The 14,956-nt window shown below is 41.9% G+C and overlaps 2 protein-coding genes across 3 annotated transcripts; one reads left to right on the top strand and one right to left on the bottom strand.

Annotated features, from left to right (window-relative positions):
• Positions 1–8,021: 8,021 nt before the first annotated feature.
• tnfsf14 (TNF superfamily member 14) lies at positions 8,022–10,265 on the bottom strand. The gene is made up of 4 exons (XM_067233335.1): positions 10,026–10,265; positions 9,276–9,309; positions 9,094–9,174; positions 8,022–8,991 (listed from the first exon to the last, which is right to left on the bottom strand). The coding sequence occupies exons 1-4, from the start codon at positions 10,221–10,223 to the stop codon at positions 8,603–8,605; spliced, it is 702 nt and encodes a 233-aa protein (XP_067089436.1). The 5' UTR covers positions 10,224–10,265; the 3' UTR covers positions 8,022–8,602.
• Positions 10,266–11,971: 1,706 nt separating this feature from the next.
• LOC136940976 (transmembrane emp24 domain-containing protein 1-like) lies at positions 11,972–14,876 on the top strand. 2 transcript variants are annotated; one of them, XM_067233332.1, is made up of 5 exons: positions 11,972–12,206; positions 13,357–13,454; positions 13,585–13,771; positions 13,892–13,963; positions 14,036–14,876. In XM_067233332.1, the coding sequence occupies exons 1-5, from the start codon at positions 12,018–12,020 to the stop codon at positions 14,252–14,254; spliced, it is 765 nt and encodes a 254-aa protein (XP_067089433.1). In that variant the 5' UTR covers positions 11,972–12,017; the 3' UTR covers positions 14,255–14,876. The 2 variants fall into 2 exon arrangements, with proteins under 2 accessions (XP_067089433.1, XP_067089434.1); XM_067233333.1 differs by lacking the exon at positions 13,892–13,963.
• The last annotated feature ends 80 nt before the right edge of the window (positions 14,877–14,956 follow it).

Here is a 14,956-nt window from a genome sequence, read left to right on the forward strand (position 1 = left end):
TTTTGACAGAAAGCAGCAACAAAACAAAAACTCCCTACATGTCAAAAAAAAGCCCCTATGTACCTGTACATCTTTTTGCAGCGGAGAGCTTCTGACTACACAAAACACGTCCACACGCTTGGCTTGGCCTGAAGGTCTCCACTGAATTAGGAGAAGGTATTTCGATTTTTCTTGCACCTTCCAAACATCCAGTATAAGCTCATTCTTCAAGCTTGTCAGGCATATGCCTGACAATATGCTTATATTTATACTTTTTCTTTTTATCATGTGCTTTCTTTTTAACAAATTGCTATGTATCAAAAGACCATATTAAAATGATAATTGATTTTGCCAGAATAAATTATTGTATTATTGTTTACGATTCTTTCATGATATGTCAAATTGATGATATGGGGATTACTGATTTATACAGTCAGGTCCCACACTGATACACAAGGCGGGCGGGTGGCTTCCCCTTCTCTGGAGAACCATTTCACAAAGGTCACAGTTGACTGTGTTTTCATTAATGAATAACAGCATACACGCACAGAGACAATCTGCCTCTTCTCCCCATGGCCCTATTCAGCGTGGAATAAGATGAACTATGACCCAGAGATTGGAACCCGTCCTACAGATGAACCTATGAAAGAACCCAAGGGCCACGTTCACTTTCTGGAAGCTTGCAAAATATGATCATGATGTTTAAATGAGGAACTAGATTAGTCACAATGGTTACACAACCCACATAATTTACTTCTCTTTATATCTCTGTTGTGTCTGTCCTAAACATACTATAATGCCACCGACACTTCCCCAGTTATTTTCAAGCACAAGCAGTCTTAAAGTCTTGCTTTTCAGAATATGTACTGTGATACATGATCTCAGTTCCTCAATCCCAGACTCACAGTTCTAATATTTTCCACGATTTTAATGATTGTTTCTCTTAAATTAGCAATAAACACCCCAGCTCACTGACCACAGATTGTTGTCAGTGAGCTGGGGGGTCAGTGGGAATAAAGGTTAGATGCTGATGGTATCGTGCGTTATGTTCACATCACTTGTCTCTGAAATATGGTACTACATCAGTCTACAGTAGGTGTTCATTTGGGCTTTTTAGTACACTGTCCTAGTTGGTGACACAAACCAGGAGTGATACCTGAACTACTGATCACACAGTTTCTGTCCTGAAACTTTCCTTTCGGCGACCACAAGCTGGCACTAGAATGTGAGTAGAATAAGCCAGACATGAACAAACATGCCTCAGGAGTTTTAAGAAGCATCAGTTAGTCATAACAAATGTGTGACATAAAAAAAACAAAGTTTTCCGGAGAGACAAAAAAAAAAGAAGGAAAATTGTGACCGGAAGTATGGAACTTCATTTTCACTAAAGCGCTTCTGAATGAGAAACAGAAAGACGTCCACTTTAGAAAGCAGACAATAAAAGGAATCAAACCCCTGATGTTTTAAGAAAATAAGAACTTTCTCTGTGTACATGATGTCTCATAAACACAACACATCTTGCTGACGTTGTAAAAAAAAAAGAAGACTTCTTGTTTAAAGGTGACGTTGTTGCATCCTTCCTTTTCTTTCTTTCTCCCTGTTTGTGACCTGTTGTTTCCCTTTTCTGCCTAAGTTGTGGTGACACTGGTAGGAGGGCCGTCCCCGAAGCAGAGAGAGTGCTGCGATATTTGTCGGGGCTCTCAGTGGCTCTTTGTGTTTACAAACAGGGAAAGTACCTCGCAGGTGGTCGGCCTGGCTGCCTGTCTCCTGGACAGCTGCACTCTACAAAGGAACCGAGCACAGCTCAGAGATCAACACGTCCTCATCAGATTAAGGTGTGCAAAACCTGCTCAGGAAGCTGATTGCACTGAGGTTTTTCTGTAGAGGAAGCCGAGAGGACAAAAGTACAGTAGCACTCCTCTCTCTCTCTCTCTCTCTCTCTCTCTCTGTCTCTCGGGTACTGCTCTCCCAGGGCTGAAGCTTCACCGCCTCAGCCTCTCTCCTCCTCGGCCATCGCAGGATGAGGATGTCGCAGACTGTGGAGCACTGTGAGATGGTGGAGATCAGCCAGCACCAGCACCTCCCGACCCAAGGCTTCCATCACAGGCTGGTCACCATACTCCTTCTGTGGGTGTCTGTCCTTACTATTGGTCAGGTGCTCTCCATCACTCTCTACCTCACATTTGGAGCACATGTCCCGGTAAGACTGCGCAACTCCCTACAGCTCACACACACACATATACACTTTATACTGTGCCAAGAAATTGGATTTGAGTATTTCCATAGAGGTATTAGCTGAATGTTTTAAGTGAGATGCTGATAGTGTAGTTGGCCACAACTGTCATGTGTGACCGTTTGATAGGTATCCTCACCAGCCGTAACATGGAAACATTTAAGATACAGTATGTGGTCAATAAGGTCATTAAATGCCTGTCACTTCATCTTGTTTGTTGGAGGATTGATGGTTAACGCAGCTATTCATGTTGTCGTGTTCACACCTGCCTTGCGCATCTGATGTTGCATCCCTCGGTCGTGGTTAGCTGAATAACAGCTGGTTTGAACAATACCGTAGCCTGTGGTCTAGGTAAGGTTACGATAGAGCTCTCTGTCAACCTGTCACAGAGACTGTGTTAGATACATAGATGGACTGACTTGTATCGGATAAATATCATCCTGAGAGCCAGAAAATCCTTTATGTCCACAGAAGTTCTGTGTTAATCTAGTTAGCTCAGTAAGTTATAGCTGCATAACTGTAGTAAATAAGGAAACTTTTGTGACATTTATTTTCCAGACATACATACATACATATATACATATATACATACATACATACGTATATATATATTATTATTATTTATGTTTTACTCAAACGCCTGCTATGTAAAAACATTGGTCTGGCTCCATATACTGTATTCTGAATATTACCAGAGTAACTATTATGATTGAATGACTCATTTGTTTATCACTTGTAACTCGACGGTAGACTGTCTTCTCTCCCCCTCTCCAACAAAAGGAATTAACAACCAAACTCCCAGAGAACCCGAAGATTGTGGAATCAACACAGGTATGCTGACTGCAGCTCTGGAGTGGACCACAACTTTTGAGTTGTGACAAAAATCTGTAAAGCTTTTCAAACCATGTATCGCCTTTCCTTTATGGTGGAATTGGCATTTGATGCAGGTGCAGAGATCAAAAGTGATTGTGTTTCTCAGTCTTACTCATCCTAACCAGACCGCCATTGTCACCACAAGGAAGAATAACATCACACATAACTACATTCTGGGAAATTCACTTCTGTTTCTTGTTGTCAATACACTTTTCATATGTTTGTGTTTCTTTAAACCATCAAGAATGACATCATTGTTTGTGTGTTATTTTTGTCTCTACAGAGAACAACTGCAGAGGCAAGCATGACATCAGGAAGAATACTCATTTATGCATACACCGGTATAATTGTCTTCACACGTTATTACATGTTATTACATCTATTGATTTACAAAATGATAAACAAACACCAAGACCTATAGTAATGAGTCAGTGAAATACGGAATAATCTTATCATGTTTACCCACATATCTGTTGGAGCTAGGAAAGTCTGAGGAATTAAGAAAATGAATTGTGGCAAAAGCATATGTGAAATATAAAAAGCCAGGCAACAACTCTTCCACTCAATGTTTAACTGTGTTTTTTAAATGTTTTCAGATGAAATGCTGATGAAAGGCTTAAACATGTTTTCCACTGCAGGACTAAAGCCATCCAATGATCGTGGAGATTACAGACTCCAGTGGCTTTTGCAGAATAAGCAGAGACCAGAGAATGAAATGATGCAGAGAACAGAGAATGAAATGATGACCGTCCCCGAAGATGGCAGTTACTTCCTGTATGTACAGGTGAGCCTGATCGAGATAACGGCGCCTGAACACACGGTCAAGGTGGTGCTACACACAGAACAAGCATCAGTGATCCTGGAGGGTCGAGTGTGTAATCTTACCCGTACCACTGGGTTCCTGGGTAAGGCTGTGCTGCTATCTGCCGAAGACAAGCTGGAGGTCACAATTTCCCCCAAAAGCACTGTGAACAACACACATTGTGCCACCTATATGGGCATCTACAAGTTTCCCCACTAAGTCACCCCATAAACTCAAGCCTGAACGAACCCAAGTCATAAACTGAGAAAAGGGGAGAAGAAAAAGGAAACTAGTGGATTGACAGGTTTAATAAAGGTCACTTAAATAAGGACATTTAGGAACTTACTTATAGGCTATACTAATAGCCTAGTCAGCAACCAGAATGCCTCCTGATCTTCACCTGTGTCCAGTGAGACAATAAAAGGGAAATTGTCCACGTGCCACATTGAAGTATGATTTAATTTTTTTTTTTTTGGCAATTTGTAATTTAGTAATTTGTTATTTATGTTTGCTTTTGCCTTTGTATTTACTTAAACATTACACAATTATAGATTGAGATTTAGTGTTTTATATTATATTATCTATGTTTATTTATTTGCTTTTTTATTGAATGATTATATATAAGGGAATAATGACAGGGAAGATCATACCCCATGAATGTACTGTATGTCATTGTGTGACTAACTTTATACTGCTTTAAACTCGAAAAACAATGTTACAAATTCACTGGAATGTATTGCTTATTTTGTACCTATTTTAATAAATTATAAAATAATGTATAACGTGAACAAATGTATTTACTACCGGATGTGTTTTGTATCGTTTTTTTCTTGTATTAGTTTAATTTTTGGATAAATGTTTCTATAGTATTTTTTTAATTTGGTTTCAACCGTTCTAATCAAAACATTCCTAAATCTTTCAAATCTGAGTCTAGAAACCACAACCAGTCAGCTTTATGGTTATGTACAGACGTTAACTGTGAAGTATCACCATTCTCTAGTTCATGCACACTGTATTCACCTCTGTGCTTTAGAGCAGCTGTTGCTGACAGGAATATTGTATAAAAAACACCACATATTGTAAATGTAAACAAGTGCATGCACGTATCTAGCCCTACAAAAGTTTCATTAGCCCCCCCCAAAAAAATAAAAAACATCTAAATTTGTTAATTTCTCTTCCTAAAACCCACTAGAGGACACTATTGAAAAGGATATTTAAAAAAATATATTCTGGGGGAACATGCCCCCAGACCCCCCTAGTTTTGCTGGGTCACAGGAAAAATAATAGGTTTTATCTAGGGGCTTAGCCCCCCCAAAAGTGGGAACCTAGATTCGCCCCTGAACAAGTGACAAGTGAAAGGTTAGGTCACACGGTGTTGTGTGCTACTGAGTTTTACGTTAGTGTTATTGTGTTGCTGTGACTCAACCATAAGACCCCAGACATGAAGAGAAAGCAAAAGGTTTGCACAGTGCATCCCCCTGAATCATGCCTGAGTCATGGACCACCCTGTGTCACGCTGTCGAAGAACAATCTTCCCTGAATGCGAGACCATCCAAACATGGCCTTCAGGGACTCACATCAATAAATCGTATTTATAATCTAAGCGAGACAGAAGGTTACCAGTTGGAACACATACGCATTTACTATCCAAATAGATACACATTTTTTCCAACCGGCAGGGAAACACCGATTTTCCACCGATCAGAATGTCGTACATTCGCTATCTCATTACTGTGTATTAGATCCTGTGACCACAAGTTTCTGCTAAAGGAAGCCTGTCTAGGATGCTAGCTTATGTTGACTTCTCAGCCTCCACTCTCCCACCCACTCCGCTGAGGAAATCCGATGTCTAACTCAGGTTCCTTCATGCCAATGCTTCTCCCCTGCCGGATGTGAGAGCAGGGACCGGAGTTTTGGGCACATATGACTGTGTGCATGTGTGCATATGTGTGGAGCGCAGATTCAGATCCAACCGTGACGTTTTGTGTCATGATGAGTTTCCTCTGTCAACTCAGTTCTCTTTAAAACATCTCTCTAATCTCTCCTCTACTCTATTATTTCCATAGTCAATGGAAAATGCCATGGAATCACTGATTTGTCTTCCCATCGTGTCCCATTGTATCGTGTTTTTTGTCTGGGTTTTTGATTCAATTCAAAACAACTTTTGATTCAAAAACAAAATATGTGGTCGTTCTGAGATTTTCATGTTCTAAAATGTGAAACTGACACATAGGAATGTGTGTTTGATGTGTCATATAGTTAACCACACACTGACTACTGTTTGCCTGTCTTAGAGGAGGGACCAGGTGCACTATGTTCAATCACAGTTAGGTCCAGTGAAGTAGAGTGACACACATTTCCATCTCTTTGTAACACAGTCCTGTGCAGCAACTTGATATGATTTTTAGCACACACTGCTCATCATATTGTTGTTGATACAGTATCAAAATATTTTCTGTCAAGTTGATCGAAAAAAATAGGTTTCAAGCCGACAGTATCTCAGGACCCCATGGAAGCAACGTTACTGTGAAAGACAGCAGGGGACAGTGTTTAGCTGTTAGCTGAGACGGTGTACAGTAGTTCCACTGCTGAGGGAACATGATGGAACCTTCTCCTGCTTCAGATGTGAAAGCACATCTCTCACAGAAGCTAGAAAAACAGATGAACCATAACCATGACTTCTCTTAACCTCCTGCATCCTCCAAAAAGATGGAAACCTTTATTTAACCCGGCAAGTACTTAAGAACGTATTCTTAGTTACAATGGCAGCCTGGCAACCAAATAATGTACTGTATGACTGCTTAATCATTTATTGAATGCTACTTATTATGACATATTGCTTTTTCCATTTAGTGGTAGGTACTGGTTGAAATGTTCTCCATACACCTCTGATCTGTGGACAGTATGGTATATATGACTAATGTGGAAAACCCAACCACACAGAAAAAGTGCAATCTTCCTGCCATTGTAGCACAGACATAAAACCAGTGGTGTGACCACCGAGAAATCAGAAGGAGAGCAGATGACTAAAACGGGAAGACTTGTTAAGCGTCACGTGACCTTTTTTGCTACAGCAGACAGAGAAGATAGAGCTGACCCAGGGCGGACAAGTGGACTAATTCATGAGTCGTCCGTACCGTCATGTGGCTGGTGCAAATTGGGAGGCAAGAAGAATTTGAATATGTTCGATGACCAATGATTCAAACACAATCGCGCACACACTCACATGCCGTGTCACAGCGTGACAAGTGCAGTGTCTTGTCCCCGCTCTTCGTGTACCCTTTTCCAATGGGTCGGAAACTGAGTCAGCGAAACAGAGCAAGCGAGCTAACTGCTACTCACATCTCCACCCTCCATCCCCCCCCCCGGTAACCCCCCACCTCCACCCACCCCCCCACCTCCACCCACCCCCCCACCTCCCCCACTTCCTCTACAGCTTACAGATATACAACCCGGGCCTGTGGCGTGGGCGCAGTCAAAGAGCAGCTTCTTAGAAGAGGACGCCACAGAGGGGAAAGAGCAGGAAGACGACGACGACGCGCAGAGGAGGGCCTGAAAAAAGGAAAGAGCTGCCTTCGAGATAGATAAGAACGTCGAGGCGCACAATTGAATCGTATTGTGTCTCTGCATGTGTTTCAGCACAGGTCTTTGCCAGCTTATCTCTGTGACTGCATACGCACTTATTCTCATTCAGAGATAAACACATGTACCTGTGTGCGTTATGTCACTTTGAAGTTGTGTTGTTTGTCTGTTTTGAGACAAATTTATTTCATGTGCTCACCTAGGCTTTGGCGAACAAAAGGTGTATGGTCATGTGTCACCGGGGCATTCTTTTGGGTCAGTGTGTGTGTGTGTGTGTGGGGGGGGGGGGAGCAGGAGAAGGCTCTCAGCTCTATGTTTGTCTGATGCTACAAAGTGGGTGCAACATCCGCTGATAATGCGACCACTCTCTCCATTTAACTCAATGCAACCATTACACAAATGATGTCTGCAAACTCGCATGCAGTGTTTTGTGTGTGTGTGAAAACAATTCTGACACGGAATTCTAGAAAGAATAATGATAAAGTGATTTAATTAGGTATCGTATAAATACATCTGATACACATGAAAGCAAAATGCAGTTAATTAGGCTATTGTATGGTAGTATTACACAAGGACAATGAATTTCACTTTTTTTTTTTTTTTGCATAAACACAGCAATGGTTAATAAACAGCACTAAGCACCTGAATGTCAGGTACTCTTAACATTCATTGGTTGGATAACATTAACATGTATATTTAGCTCTCCATAATTTTATCAATATATACCGTAATGTAAAATAAAAAAAAAAGAAGTTCTATCGTCTCTAATAAAGTCAATAAACTATCTTCATTAAACTGTATACAATTGTGAAAATAATATATCTGTACTGTTCTGTATTGAGACTTCCCAGTATGACAGAACTTACTTGCAGAGTCTTGGAGGTTAAGAATACCCATGTGATAAGCTCTTGACAGTCCCTGCAGACTCTATTACACCCTTTCCTAAATTCGGACCTGAAACAGTGTTGACCTGACCTGACCTCACAATGGCAAAACAAATTCAAATATGTATTACATTTTGTAATTATTTTGTAAATCATGATTCGTGACGATGATTAATCATATAAATCGATTTCGAAATGTTTGCTTTCCAACTCTTTCATTACTTTTTTACCCTCGGTGATAAACGGAGATCAACAGATCATGACGACACCGAAGTAGTTCTCGTATGCCTTGGAGCGTATGACATTAGAGGTGTCTGACGCTGTCACAAAGATGGAGTCATTCCTAAAGAACTGGAACACCCCTCCCAGATAACTATTAGATAATCCTATCTTGTCTTTAGTGTGGAACCACTGGGACTGAAGGAGGGGGATGGGTTTCGCAAGATAACGATCTGAATATTTGAGGACAGTGTGTGTGAAGTGGATGGAGTCTTTAAAATAGAGCTTGGAGTAGACATAGTAGAATCCCTCTCTCTTTATGACCAGCTTTCCATCTCTGTAGTCCATGTCATAGACAAAGGGGGGTTCCTCCCTGACCCATTGCATGATCCCATTTGAATGACGCCTTGGAGGTCCAGCTGGAGAGCGGAGAGCAAGTTAAGAGTAAACAAAAGGTTATAGAGTGTAAATAGCATTTACACACAGGTTTACTGAGACTGAATGTATTGTAGTTGTCATACCAATCAGATGGGCGAGAGGTTTTGAAGGCACCATTACAGTCGATGCTTTGGTTGGGGCCAGGGTAACAACTTCAGATTGGTCTGTTAAAGGTTATGGCGTTTTTCGTGTGATTAGCATTTTAGAGAATGTCTGACTTATATTTCATTAGTGACAGAAAAAGAAGTAGTAAACCTTGACATACCTTGAATACTCTTACTAAGCACTCCAAATCCTCTCTGCAACAGATACAAAATGATACGTAAGTGTGGTTCTGTGCTTTTGTGCATCTTGTGTGTGTGTGAGAAAGAGAGAAAAAGAGAGACAGACAGTGAGATTGGATTTGTGCATGAGGCCTTACACTAGGTCATTCTGAGGTAATGTACAGGAAGGCACGTAGGACACGCTTAGGTTTCCGGCAATGAGAAAAAGTAGCTCACAGACCGTAGCCCCCCCCCCTCCACTCCCCTCCAAATTCCCCCCCCCCCCCCATTTTATTTCACAATAAAATGTAGACAAAACAATGCATCACTGCACCGTATTTGTCCTTTATATGAAGTCATTTGCTTCCTACTCTGCCATTAATCTGAATCATCAGTGCAATACTAGTACAAAGTCCTGTTAACCATTTAATTATATTTCTGTCGTCAGCAATAAAGATAAGTTGAAAACAAGAGGTGTTAAGAGAAAATTATGAAAAGTTACAACAAAAGAAGAAAGAGAATCTTGAGTGACAACAGCTAGATTGAAAGATATGAAAAATGAGTACATGAATTAATGTGCTTGAACAAACAGACAACCCCATGGACATTCAGACTGACAGTCAGATGGACAGACAGACACGCAGGCAGACAATCAGCTAGAAAATCAGGAGATTGGAAAGACGGACAGTAAGACAGGTGCGGTAATATCGTCGGACGGTCAGACAGTCGGGCAGAGTAAATGTCGTACTCACAGTGTCAGCGCGGTAGAGGTGGTAGATGAAGAAGGCCTCTATGACCATGCCACAGAGAGCCAGGCTGACCAGCAGGAACAGAATGACCTGGATCCCAGGCCTCTGTTGTGCTGGGGGAGGCTTGGACGGCAGTCGGGGGTAGACAGCACTGCTGTCCACCATAAACACAGAGGGGTACGCGATACCACCTTCTGCCATGACCAAAAACTAAAAAATCTCTCTATAACCAGGGATGGGGGAAAAGAGCTGATCCTGTAGTTCGACTGAACTGCGGTCCGCACCCAGGTGGTCTCAGCTAACAATGAGAAGCAGTAAACTGAGTCCTAAAGCAACGAGGAGCTTCACTAGAAGAGAAATCACGTGGGATGTAGATAGATGAAAGCTGCCACCTCAACATACAAAGAACCTAGAAGTCCTTTTTCAGTAATCAGTCCGGAGAAGTCCAGTAGTCACGGAGACCACTGTCCACTCACAGAAGAGACCGGAACGTTTTGGTTAGACAAAACACAACTGTCTGAGTACCACCTTACACTGTATCAGTTCTCAGTCTCCTTGATAAGTCGGGGCATGCAAATGAGCATTGTGGCGAGACAGTGACCATGCACAGTGCATCTACAGCAACACTCGAAGCCCGCCCACTCCACTGTAACAGACGAACTACGCTTTCTGTTCATACTTTACTTTCCTCTTTCACATGGATTTTGTCAGTCTCTGGTTCTTACTCTCACTCTATCTTTCTGTTTTACTCTCTCTTTCTCTCTCGCTCTCTCTCCCCCGCTCTCTCTCACTCTCTCCCTCATCTCTCAGGATCATTACCTCTTTTTTGACACTTAGGGACACTCATTGTCTGCTGTGTAAGATCTTTTTGATCAATGGAAAACAACCCAACATTCAATAGTAGTTGATATCATTTTATTGATCTTTATAATAACTGCCAACATGTGCACTGTTGGGGGATTAACTAGGCTAAATATTTTTGTCTTGTAGACAAATAGATTACATTTATTATTATTATTTATTTAAATACATTTTTCTTTCAGTAGGATGATTGCAGATTAACATGTTTCTTCCAGTAAGCCTATCGATGAGTGAATTGAGCAATGTGTTGTATTAAAATTAAATAATTATCTTTATTGTTTTTTCTTGCTCTTGTTCTCTTTCTATCACCCCAACCGCATCTGGTGGTCTACACTCTACAGCACAGGAAGCCAGTATGCACGTGCACAGGCAGCATAGGCTACATTTGTTTAGCAAACTCCCAAAACGTGACCGCTGCGCCATCAATCCTAACAATTTCGTCATATAGGCCTAACACATGTGCCCGTTTGGAACCCCTGCACCTTTATTGGCGGCAAGCAGCAAATCTGCGTAATTGCCCATTGAGTTTCTACCTTTTATTGTTATAGCCTGCTTACGCTTATCTACATTTACCACTGAAGTCTATGGCAGCCCCTTGGCCTAGAAACGTAACAGCGCTTTGAGCACCATAGGCATCTCACATCAAAACAATAGCCTATGGATAAATGGCCCTACAGGTAAGAGGGAAAATATGTTTTGATTTTTAGATGCACCGTCCTTTATCTCTCTACTTAATTGATGAGTCCTAAATGCAGTATACTGCACTTATAGCGTATGCCGTATTGCGCTTGATCAAAATGTTAAAAAACATTTCAACCCATTTAGCCTATCCAGTTTTCACCAAATCAAAGGCAAACAGCCCAACTGTACATGTGCGCATATCAGTTACACTTACACCAATCTTTGGTCAACTCAACTGACATACAGCATCTTACAACCACCCTTTCAATATATCAGATCAGTGGCGACTCTGCCCTGCTGGATTGCTTGGACCAGTCGCGAAACTGCAGTGTTCAACATGCGTCTTAGTGTAAGTTGTGTTGTATAGAGTGCAAGTCATTAGTGTCATTGAGTGGGTTAAAAGTTACGTGAGTGAAACAACCGCTACTGAGTGAGACGTTTTTTACGGACGTGATGACTTGTCAAACTGTGTCAGGTGTAACCCTTGGTTTGCTGCTCACATATTTTGTAGCAAATTTACACTTTACTTTGTGCTCGGGACAAAGTCAAGACACCGAGTTTACTTTTCTATTGCCTGCTGGCACAACAGAATGTTTTTTTCAAACTACTGTGAAGAACGGGAGCTTGGAAGTAGAGTATCAGGTAAAAGTATTTTCTTTCTCTGGCTCTCTTTTGTTTTTCGCTCTCTCCACCTGTAGCATACTGTACTGTATTTGGAGTACTTTATAACAATATGTCTTAGTGTTTTATTTGTACAAAATACGCTAGCCATTTCCCCAACGGACTTTGCTCAGGTACAGGGCAAAAGATAACACAACAATCCTTCCATGTTAGTATCCAGAATCCCATAGCAGGCTATATAGACTGTCTATAACCAAATTGATGTTTTTTGTCTGCAGATAAGATGAGAATACTCATGATTATGCATCAGCCTTTCCTAAATCAGATATTTTGTAGTCCAGATTTTGAATCCAACACATAAAATGTTCTTCATCCTCCTATTTTATTACTGACATTAGGCTATTGCAATTTGTATTATTGTATATTGTACATAATTACACTCCATGCCCAGCCCATATAGCTACTATTCCTGCAGCGTCCTGGCCGACACATGACTGCAGAGTGATTTCACACCCCTGGATGGACTAGCCGTGACACATTTCTGTGGGCTGGGTTGCATTCAGATGGAGCCTGGCTGGCTTACTGAGGGATCCACTCAGGAACAGCTGACACTGGATTGGCAGAGAGATACTAGATAGTATATGAAGGTCCTGAGTTCTTGAGCCTTTGCTCTCCCCTTGCCTCAACTGAGACTATGACAACTGTGTCGTAGTGAATCGAAGAAACGAAGCATCCCATCTCCTCAATGCTGTCAGAGAAATATTACAACTGCTTTAAGATACCAGCTGATTTAACCTACCCTACACACATCTTAGGATCATTTGAGCAGATAACCATGTACAATTAGCTGCTGTAGCCTAAATGCTACTGTACTCTTAATTTCTCAGCTATACTCAAACTCAGAAGAGATATAGTAGTATCCCGTTGAATGGAGACCAAAGTGACTTGGGGCCAGACATATTTGAATAGGGAAATCAGGGTAGCAGATAAAAGGATGAGGCCCGGGTCAACTAACTGGGCCTATTCATGTATGTCCCATTTCCTTTTTTTGAAAGTGGAGTGTGTTAAGATCAGGGATCCCTTTTCGTTTGGGAGTCTGCATGAGCAGACAGTGTTATAACAGCGCGTCTGAAATGTGATTACCATTCTTATTGATGTGTCTTTCCTGCAGGTGATAGCAGGAGCAGGTCTGGATGTGGGCTTCACCCTGATCTCCCCCAGTGGCTACCGGCTGGCCTCTGACTTCCGGAGGTCTGACGGCATCCACACGTGAGTGAGAGCAGCCGCGCTACGACCTCTGTGTATCTCTCTCTCCCCCCCCCCTCAACCCCCACCCCCCAAACACAGCCGTCTGCCCTTTCTGGGTGTGGTGTCATGTTCTTCTCTGTCACTGCCCCAGGGTGGAGCCCACAGAGGATGGAGACTACCGCCTGTGCTTTGACAACAGCTTCAGTAAGCTGTCTGAGAAGATGGTGTTCTTCGAGGTGATCCTCGAGGGCCAGGCGGGGGCCGCTGATGGAGGCGACAGCTGGGTTGAGATGGGCCAACCAGAGAGCCTGGTGGAGTTCAAACTGGAATACATGAGGGTGAGGTGGACCACTCAAATTGCAATTCTAGAAATTTCCACTGCTCGTGTTTTTACGTTTCCTGCATAACTTTGGACGGAACTTCCAGAGTTCATCCTCTCATTTCTCTTGACTCCACAGCTGTTTTCCACAGCTCCAATCAGATTCACTCCTGTGTGTACCTCTGCTCCGTGTATTGTATACACATCAATGGTAGTGTATGTCTTGAGAGAACATTAAGTGGATTAAGACAGGTAATACAGAGGTTGTACTCTCTCATTGTAGGAGACCACAGAGTCAGTGCATCGTCACCTGGAGAAAAGCCGGCAGGTCCAGAGCATCCTCAGGGCGTTTGAGGCTCGTGACCGCTACCTGTTGGAGGACAACCTGTGGAGGGTCTCCTTCTGGTCCTGCCTCAACCTGCTGGTCATCTTCACCGTGGCTGTAACCCAGGTCTGCACACTCAGAAGCCTCTTCGACGAGAAGAGGAGCGTACGAACATAGCTGCTACCACCCCCATGATCTCTGGTATCTCCCATATCCAAGGCACAAGGGTGATGAAACCAACATGACCCTTTTGTGGAGTAATGGTCTCTCCTAGAGCTTGTGTACGTGATGTTCTGTATCAGTTGTTGAACACAACTTTTGTAGTGATGGGTAAAGCTTGACAAGCCGGAAAAGTGCCTACTTGTTTAATGAACACTATGTAAGAATGTTGTGACCACTCATCATAAATCTATCTGTGGAGATGCAGTGGTACAAGATGAAAGATGTAATTAAGAGTTTTAAAATGAGTGACAATGCAATTATTTATTTACAACATTGGTATTACATATCTTATATGCAGATTTTTTTCTCTCCATAAGGCTGTTTAATTATTGCCTTTGGTAAAAGAAATCACTTCTATCAAGGATGTTGTTTTCACACATATTTTACATTATTGTGTGAACCCTGCTGCGACATTCAATGGAATGTGCAACCAGAATATAAAGCAAATACTGTCCTTAAGATGTAATTTCCTTTTGTACAGCAAACCAGTCACAACGTCATTAACTTAATAGAAACGTTACTAGAAACTAGACACAATAATTTAGGAAATGGATCAAATGCCTGTTAATATTCATACCAGCAATCTCCCTGATTAATGACTTTACCTTCCATGTAATAAAACTTAATAATAGTTAATGTTAATGTCACAGAAGGCAG

The sequence above is a fragment of the Osmerus mordax genome, chromosome 3, assembly GCF_038355195.1.
Source record: "Osmerus mordax isolate fOsmMor3 chromosome 3, fOsmMor3.pri, whole genome shotgun sequence".
NCBI classification, from domain to species: domain Eukaryota; kingdom Metazoa; phylum Chordata; class Actinopteri; order Osmeriformes; family Osmeridae; genus Osmerus; species Osmerus mordax.